Source organism: Penaeus monodon, chromosome 43 (assembly GCF_015228065.2).
Source record: "Penaeus monodon isolate SGIC_2016 chromosome 43, NSTDA_Pmon_1, whole genome shotgun sequence".
In the NCBI taxonomy this organism is placed as follows: Eukaryota; Metazoa; Arthropoda; class Malacostraca; order Decapoda; family Penaeidae; genus Penaeus; species Penaeus monodon.
Window position 1 is genome coordinate 4,188,933 of NC_051428.1, and position 10,000 is coordinate 4,198,932.

At 36.0% G+C, this 10,000-nt stretch overlaps 2 protein-coding genes across 2 annotated transcripts in view; both read left to right on the forward strand.

Moving 5' to 3' along the window:
• The window catches only part of LOC119568084 (rho GTPase-activating protein gacF-like), a 2,061-nt gene extending 559 nt beyond the window's left edge, over positions 1 to 1,502 (forward strand). The window contains exons 2-4 of the mRNA XM_037916484.1: positions 1 to 548; positions 946 to 1,145; positions 1,456 to 1,502. The exon at positions 1 to 548 is cut by the window's left edge and continues 318 nt beyond it. Coding sequence (XP_037772412.1) covers positions 1 to 548; positions 946 to 1,145; positions 1,456 to 1,502 — 795 coding nt within the window. The remainder of the gene's footprint in view (positions 549 to 945; positions 1,146 to 1,455) is intronic.
• A 3,667-nt stretch (positions 1,503 to 5,169) lies between these two features.
• Positions 5,170 to 10,000, forward strand: part of LOC119568085 (probable cyclin-dependent serine/threonine-protein kinase DDB_G0292550) — a 5,812-nt gene continuing 981 nt past the window's right edge. Inside the window, exons 1-6 of the mRNA XM_037916485.1 lie at positions 5,170 to 5,211; positions 5,397 to 6,303; positions 6,459 to 6,596; positions 8,807 to 8,885; positions 9,396 to 9,525; positions 9,709 to 10,000. The exon at positions 9,709 to 10,000 is cut by the window's right edge and continues 61 nt beyond it. Of these exons, the coding sequence (XP_037772413.1) occupies positions 5,193 to 5,211; positions 5,397 to 6,303; positions 6,459 to 6,596; positions 8,807 to 8,885; positions 9,396 to 9,525; positions 9,709 to 10,000 (1,565 nt within the window). The 5' untranslated portion in view covers positions 5,170 to 5,192. The remainder of the gene's footprint in view (positions 5,212 to 5,396; positions 6,304 to 6,458; positions 6,597 to 8,806; positions 8,886 to 9,395; positions 9,526 to 9,708) is intronic.

Genomic DNA, 10,000 nt, shown 5'->3' on the forward strand with positions numbered 1-10,000 from the left:
AGAACAGCGGAAGTCCATTCCAGCAAAACTCAAATGCTCAGTCTGGAAACAGCTTCCAGTCAGGTTCCAATCAGTTTGATTCTGACAACCGATTCCAGACCAGCTTCATCAACCAGAATTCCAACAACAGATTCCAGTCTGCCTTCAAACAACCAGGACTCCAACAACCGATTCCAGTCCAGCTTCAACAACCAGAATTCCAACAACCGATTCCCGTCCAGCTTCAACAACCAGGATTCCAACAACCGATTCCAGTCCACCTTCAACAATCAGGATTCCAGCAACCGCTTCTCTCAGAACTCTCAGGCCAGTTCCTTCCTCCGATCCGGTTCGTCGATCGATTCCTCCGTTAACTCCGTCAGTGGCGTCTTCGAGCCTCTGAACCTTCCCTCTGGTGCTAGCTTCCTGTTGGGGAGTATCTCGTCCTCCTTCAACTGCCTCGACCGTCCCTACGGCTACTACGCTGACCAGGACAACTCATGCCGTGTCTTCCACGTGTGCAACCCAGCACTCTTCTCCAATGGCGCCGTCGAAACCTACCAGTACAGGTAAGTAAAGTTACTGTCTCTGCTACTTAGATGAAATATGGGTCCTGGAATTTATGTTTACATGGATTATTTTCATAGTTTACGAACTAGGGAAGAATTTTGGTCAATGTTTAGAAAAGAAAGAAAAAACAATCGATTCACAATTGAACTGAGGGCATGACTGGCAACTGAGATTCAGTTACAATTTGTTTTCAATCTTTTATTTCCTCAGCTTTATCTGTGGCCAGGGACTGTTATAGTATAGTCTTTAATAAAACGAGAAAACGCATTAGTAAACCTATCAAACATAAATCAGTAATGATAGTTCACTGATGATTGCGGTGTTATTAATGAACAAAGATGCTGTGTCACGAACTTACCTAAACTTCAACCCGATTTAAACTGTCTATTCCCTCAGCTTCATGTGCGGCGAGGGAACCGTGTTCGACCAGAAGGAGCTGGCTTGCGTAACGGAGTCGTCCGCCATCCCCTGCCAGGAATCCTCCAACTACTTCTACACCAACGAGCAGTTTGGACGCCCGAAGACAAGGCACTTTAAGAGGAATCAGAGAGAATTCTCTGGAGTGATGGATTATTTCGTTGATGATCTGCAGTGTGGTGAGGAAGAAAAAGATGGGGAGTATGTTTCGTACTGGTTGTAGTATGTGAAATAGTAAATGCCTTTAGGTGAAGTGCAATTTTCAATAAACTAACCACAAAAATACTGCATTTTCTATTACATGAGCAATGGGGAAACAATGCCACAATTATAAAACTTCATAAAGTACTTAAAGACAATAAACTTGAAGAACTTTCAGCTAAAGTTTTGTTTCTAGTAGTACCATTTACATTGTTATGACTGTTATTATTACAATGCATCTGTCTAGACCTAAATTTATTCTTATGTGTAAGAATGTATACTCTCCAGACAGAAATTCTCCAAATGCTCAAACCTCTTACATTTTTTCAACCTGACCGGGCAATTAAACGTTGCAAGACTGTCTGCTCAGAGATTTCAGTAGATATTAAAATGCACAAATTGAAACAAAAATCTGGCTATCTTAAATGGTTCAGAGGATACCAGCATGAAATGCATTTTACCGGAATGTTACAGTATTTTATGAAGATTGTATTTTTTCTTTTACGTGGATAGAATGTTTAATACATCCGCCAGTCGAGAGTTAATCTGGCATTAGAATACTAACCTTGACCTGGGCGCTGCAAAGCCAAGGTGCACACACACACACACACATATATGCATACACACACATGCGGGTGTGTGTGTGTGTGAATTATATATATGTATATATATATGTGCATATATGCACATATATGTAGGCATATATACATACTAATGTATGTATATATACATATATTTTTATATAATATATAATATATATATGAACGTATGTATATGTCTGTATGAGGAATCGCATATAATCGTATCATTGTACAACACATGCTTATGTAAACATGTTTTTCTTGTCCCTAACCCTGTCTAATGAAGGGACGCATTCCAGCGGCTGCGGGTGTTTCCCTCTTTTGATCAACACGTGACCCAGGCGCCCTTTCGTATGTAGTAAGGGTAAGAATAAGAATGAACATCTTAGCAATACAAGGGATCTATACATGACGAAGATATATTCGAAACCGGTTAAATACATCTCTTGTGAAGTTATTTATTCTCAGAATGAAAATGAATTTCGCAAGACAATAGATGTATTTAACCGGTTACAAATATATATATATATATATATATATATATAATATTTTATATATATATATATAGATATATATAGATATATATTACTTATACAGCACACACACACACACACACCACACACACACAACATACCACACACATACACACACACATATACACAAGCACATACACACACACACACACACAAACACACCACACACACACACACACACACAATTATATATATTATATATTATATATATATATATATATTTTATATATATATATATATATAAACACACACACACACACACACACATACATATATATATAAATCTTCGTCTGAAATTCATGCCGAAGATGTATTCGAAACCGGTTAAATACATCTGTATAGCGAAGACATTTATTCTCATTCGTACCTTTTCTACATTTGTAGCAATGAATACGATTCGCCCTTTCCTATCTCGAAAAGTGAGGATCCGGACACAGGAGTTAGATCTTTAATAAAATCTTGCTTCCACTCCTTTCCCTTTCTTTAACATCCAGGGGTGAACGCTGGGTAGCACACCTACCGACACAAAAGAGAGAAAATAGCAAATATCCAAGAAACACATGGTACTTGTAAAAATAATGTAAATCCATTTAAGCTACTGAAGTACAAACGCCTTTGCAATGAAAACCTGCATCCATTACAAAACATACATTTGACACTTCTTGTTTGAATAAATAGCATGGACTCCTAACGTTTCTGTGATGATTCCGACTTGAAATAAAAAATAGGCTGTCAATTCGATAACAGCAAAATCACCCAGTCTGAGTAAAAATTGCGTCACTCAGCCATTTCCTACATCTTCCGTAAACAATGTGCTCTTTTTTATCAACATACCTTATAAATTACAAAATCTCTAAACTTGGCATAGTCTGGATTATAGATACAAATGTTCTCCACGATAAAAATATGATTTTTTTTCTAAAGTGAGAAAGAGAGAGAGAGAGAGAGAGAGAGAGAGAGAGAGAGAGAGAGAGAGAGAGAGAGAGAGAGAGAGAGAGAGAGAGAGAGAGAAAACAAGTACATTTTCCGCATCAAATGTCATAAAGTATTCACATAAAACATTTTTTTCCTCCTTACCTGGTTCAATGGCTCACTTAACTAACTTGCAACTCACTACTACGTAACACAAAATAATTCATGCGATCACAGGTCTCTCTCATGAAATATAATAACTAATGAACTAATGTTTTCATATACACACACCTTAAAGTGTCTACCATATCTCCTCATTATGACTGAATTAATAGTTATTTTTTTGGTACTGACAAAGCATTATTTTCCTTTCCTAATAAGCAAATAATTCCAGGCAGATCCTTTAACGAGAAAAGAAAAAAATCTTATCTAAACTCACTCGTTTGGCTCCTTCCTTCTGACCGTCGAAGGGCGAGCTTACGTAGAATCATTGCTAAAATAATAAGGGCTGAAAAAATAGGGGAAAGCGTTATGCATAAAAAAATATTGTAATATCCAGTTCGTTTTCCGGGCATTTGTTGAAGCTTCTAGAAGCCAGTGTGGAATGAGGAAACCCAGTTTGTTCGAATACTCAACAATTTGATAGATTAACGAAAATGTCTCATGCTATTTTTTTCATTAAAATTTCTGAGCATGATATAAATATATGTTCATACACACACATTTATATCTGTGTACGTGTATGTATATATGTATATATGTATAAATATATATATATATACACACATGTATGTATATGTGTATATATCTATACGTATATATATGTATATACACACACACACACACACACACACACACACACACACACACAATATATATATATATATATATATATATATATATATATATATATATATATATATATATATATATATATGAATACACAAATGTTCGTGTGTGTGCTGCATATAAATACAAGGCAATACAATTTGGTGCTGTATACATATATAGTTTTGGTTTGCTCTCTCATTAACAGCCAACATCTCTACCACATAATGCACTCTATATGAATTATAAACTCTCATTACAGCTGATATGGCACATTTTTCATTTATATTCTTACTATTTTTTGACTGATTGATTTATCTATTCATCTTTCAGTATAATGATTATTTAATTAGTGCTGCCCTGTAGACGCAGGCTCTCTTGGCGACCGCATATACAGCATATGCTGAAAGCCAGCCCTGTACACACACACTAACACATATACACACACACATCTCTTCTTCTTTCTTTTAACGGTAGGTTAATACATGCATATATATATATATATATATATATATATATATATATATATATATATATATATATATATATATATGTGTGTGTGTGTGTGTGTGTGTGTGTGTGTGTACATATATGTGTATATAATATATAAACATATGTATATATAATATATAAACATATGCATATATAATATATGTGTATATGCAATATATACAGATATGTATATATATATATATATATATATATATATATATATATATATATATAACATATACATATATGTATATATACATGTTTGTATATTCAATAAATATATGTATATATACACATAATTTCCGCATGTTTTTGTATATACGTGTGCATGTCTATAATGCATGTATAGATATATATAATCACACATACAATGTGCGCACAAACGTTATAAATCCGTATAGGTACACATGATTATTCTCTCTTCAAGTTTATTATCATTATCGGCATTTTCAATTATTAACAACTTTCATCCAGTAGTATTCTGTTGTAATAATCAGTGAGTGAGTTTTCGAATCAACATTCTTTGAATAACATGAGTAGCAAGCGCCCTGCTCCTTTCTCCCCTGCCAGGACCTGCCCCGACCTTTGATCGAGTGTCCCGCCCTCACAGCCGTACTATATAAGGACGAGGCATAGCAGCCAGGTCATAGTCGGACGCACTTCTCCGCACGTGACAGACATGAAGGCTCTCGTTGTTGGTGAGTTGAGAATGCTTTAATCATTGTATTGATATAGTGTTATATAATAAACCATAGATATGCTCGATTAAGTGCCATCTCCGTTTGTTTATAAATTTTCTGACTATACTTAGAATTCAGTGTTCGTTTTCTAATTACAGTTTATTTAGTTTTAGTGATACGCATATCTACGATTTCATTTGCAGTTGCACTGGCAGCTGCCGCCGTCGGCCAGCAGTTCCAGCAGCAAAGGCAGTATGACACTGCCGTCCGCCTTGCTACGCCCGGATACTTCCAACAAGGCGGAAGCTTCACCTCTCCTTCCTTCCGCAACACAAATAGCCAACTGCAAGGCGATTCCTTCCAGAACTCTTTCCAAACTGCCACTTCAGATAGCAACAGCTTCCGTCAGTCTGGACTCTTCCAGAACAGCAACCAGCTCCAAAGGAATGCTGACACCAACACCAACCAGTTCCAGACTACTTCATTCCCGCAGAGTTCCTTCGACTCGAATGCCTTCCAGCAGAACAGCGGAAGTCCATTCCAGCAGAACTCAAACGCTCAGTCTGGCAACAGCTTCTTCCAGTCAGGTTCCAATCAGTTTGGTTCCGACAACCGATTCCAGACCAACACTAATCAGATCAATTCCGGAAGCAGATTCCAGTCCAGCTTCGACAACCAAAATTCCAACAACAGATTCCAGTCAAGCTTCGACAACCAGAATTCCAACAACAGATTCCAGTCCACCTTTGACAACCAGGATTCCAACAACAGATTCCAGTCCACCTTCAACAACCAGGATTCCAACAACAGATTCCAGTCCACCTTCAACAACCAGAATTCCAACAACAGATTCTCTCAGAACTCTCAGTCCAGTTCCTTCCTTCGATCCGGTTCGTCGTTCGATTCCTCCACTGACTCCGTCAGCGGAGTCTTCGAGCCTCTGAACCTTCCCTCCGGCGCCAGTGCCTTACTGGGAAGCATCACCAGCTCCTTCAGCTGCCTCGACCGTCCCTACGGCTACTACGCTGACCAGGACAACTCATGCCGTGTCTTCCACGTGTGCAACCCAACACTCTTCTCCAACGGCGCCGTCGAAACCTATCAGTACAGGTAAGTCAGCTCATTATCCATAGTTTATATACACATAATGGACTACCTGCAGTCTCAAATAGTTATTTCTAAAGCATGGGAAAAACAAAGTGATACTTTGCGATTGTTTTACTGTGCATTTTCTAGGTAGCTAATTCTAATGTTTCGCTGCACAGCTTCATGTGCGGCGAGGGTTCCGTGTTCGACCAGAAGGAGCTGGCTTGCGTAGCGGAGTCGTCCGCCATCCCCTGCCAGGAATCCTCCAGCTACTTCTACACCAACGAGCAGTTTGGACGCCCTGAAGATAAATCGTTTTAAGTGATCAACGACTGGCCTTTACAAAAACGGATTATTTCCTGTATAAGCAAGAAGTTTATTTGTAATTTCACAAGATGAAGTGTAATTTCCAATAAATTAACTAAAGAAATGTTGTATTTCATCATCTGAAACATAATGAGAATCCAATCCATGATGAAGTCAAAACCAGAGATATATTTTAGAGTATATATATCTGTACTTCTATCTTTCCTTATCTATCTCAAAATCTATTGATCTATCTATAGTGTTAGCGTGCGCGCGAGTGCATGTGTGCAAATATAGACACCGAGATTTCTTTAAGTTAAATTTGTTCAAGCCTGGTTTATTTGTGTAACATGCCTGAGGTCAACAATGGATACATTTCTTTGATCTATCATCTCAGAAATCAACACACACCTATTGTCAGATTTGATTAACATGCTAGTCTTGTGTTTTAGTGGTTGGGAATCGTTTATCTAATCGTTTTAAGTAGACTGCGTTATAATGCGATACTATCGTTGGAAAATGGGCCCAAGCATGCCAATACTTTCCTCTTTCACAATTAAATAAAGAGGTTGCATTCATGTCCAAGCGCAATACTTTTTGTCTACAGGAGATTAATAAATAATGTTCAGTAACATCGAGAGGGAAGAGAAAATCATAGTGACCCAGAATAAGGAATATCTCGCCAGGACCAGCTAGACTGTCTTTTCACAGAAAAAGAGGTATGGATAACTTCACACGGTAAGTGTATGTGATGCGATTCGATTAAATATTTTAAAAAATCGAAACGCGTCAAATACATGCGGTGCACTGTGATGTTACTCATTCACATTCACAACTTGTTCAACATTTGTCATTACGAACTTGAGAAGGTTACACATAGTTTAATGGTCGTTGTGACCACCTGCTAGAAAGGAATTAGGTATTAAGGTTGAAAAACGATATTTTACATTTTTCTTGAATAGAAGAAACAAATACATAACTGTCCAGACGAGGTTGGTTTCAAGTCATATTTGTTTAACGTTTGAGCTGTTAAATATCACCGATAACTTATTCAACATTTGTCACTACGAACTTGAGTAGGCTACATGTAGTTTATAGCCGTGAGCACTTGGTGGAAAAGAATGAAGTATTAAGGTGGATAACGAGATATTCCGTGATTTCTTGTATATAATAAACAAATATATAACTGGCCAGACGAGGTTGCTTTCAATTCATATTATTTAACATTCTTATCATCAATAAGATATTTAACTACTACTCGGCGTGCAACTTTGTGATTCATAAGATATTCAGTTGGTAAAAAGTATACGTATGTGTATATATATGTTAATACATACATGTATTTATAGATATATAAATATATAAATAATGTGTACGTATAATGTATACATAACGTGTGTATATATGCATATAAATATAAATATATACACATTCTACATGTGTTTATACATATATACAAGCAGAAAAAAATATTGTAATATCCAGATCGCTTTCCAGGCATTTGTTGAAGCTTCGAGAAGCCATTGTGGAAACGAGGAAACCCAGTTTGTTCGAATTCTCAACAATTTGATAGATTAACGAAAATATTTCATGCTATTTTTTCATTAAAATTTCTGAGCATGATATAAATATATGTTCACACACACACACACACACACACACACACACACACACAATACACAACATACACACATATATATATATATATATATATATATATATATATATATATATATATATATATATTGTGTGTGTGTGTGTGTGTGTGTGTGTGTGTGTGTGTGTGTGTGTGTGTGTGTGTGTGTAAATACATGCATGTATTATATATATATGTATATATATATATATATATATATATATATATATATATATATATGTTATATATATAATATATATATATATATATATATTATACATATAAGTACTTATATATATATACATAAGAAACTGCATGTATGTATCTAGTATATATATAACTATTATATATATTATATTATATATATTATTATCTATTGTATTATATTATATCATTATATATATTATGATTATTTTATATATATGATACTATAGACTATATATCCTATGAGATATATTATACATATAGCTATAACCAACTAGGTAAAACTATATGTATTATAAATCTTATACAGTTGATATGGAGGCACATTTTCATTCATATTCTTACTATTTATTGACTATTGATTTATCTATTCATTTTCAGGTATTATGATTATTTATTAGTGTGCCCTCTAGACAAGGCTCCTTGGCGAGCATATACAGCATATGCTGAAAGCCAGACTGTCACACACACTATATTATACTCATACATACATGCATATATGTATTTATATATATATATAATATATAGTATATATAATATATAATGTATGTGTGTGTGTGAGTGTTGTGTGTGTATGAATGTGTGTATACATATGTATATATATATACGCATAGTAATGTATAATATATCAGATATGTATATATATAACATACATATATGATTATATATATACATGTATATAAATAATATATGTATACACATGATTGCGTAGTTTTTATATAGGTGTGCATGTCTATAATACATTATGGATATATAATCACAATACAATGTACGCACAAACGTTATAAATCCATATAGGTACACATTATGATTATTCTCTCTTCAAGTTGATTATCATTATCAGTATTTTCAATTATTAACAACTTCCTTCCAGTTGTAGTCTGTTGTAATAATCAGTGAATGAGTTTTCGAATCAACATTCTTTGAATAACATGAGTAGCAAGCGCCCTGCTCCTTTCTCCCCTGCCAGGACCTGCCCAAGACCTTTGATCGAGTGTACCGCCCTTCACAGCCGGACTATATAAGGACGAGGCATAGCAGCCAGGTCATAGTCGGACGCACTTCTCCGCACGTGACAGACATGAAGGCTCTCGTTGTTGGTGAGTTGGGAATGCTTTAATCATTGTATTGATATAGTGTTATATAATAAACCATAGATATGCTCGATTTAGTGCCATCTCCTTTTGTTTATAATTTCCCAACTATACTTGGAATTTAGTGTTCGTTTTTCTAATTACAGTTTATTTAGTTATTGTTATACTTATTAACAAATCCTCTTCCAGTGGCGTTGGCAGCTGCTGCCGTCGGCCAGCAGTTCCAGCAGCAAAGGCAATATGACACTGCCGTCCGCCTTGCCACGCCCGGATACTTCCAACAAGGCGGAAGCTTCACCTCTCCTTCCTTCCGCAACACGAATGGCCAACTGCAAGGCGATTCCTTCCAGAACTCTTTCCAAACTGCCACTTCAGACAGCAACAGCTTCCGTCAGTCTGGACTCTTCCAGAACAGCAACCAGCTCCAAAGGAATGCTGACACCAACACCAACCAGTTCCAGACTACTTCATTCCAGCAGAG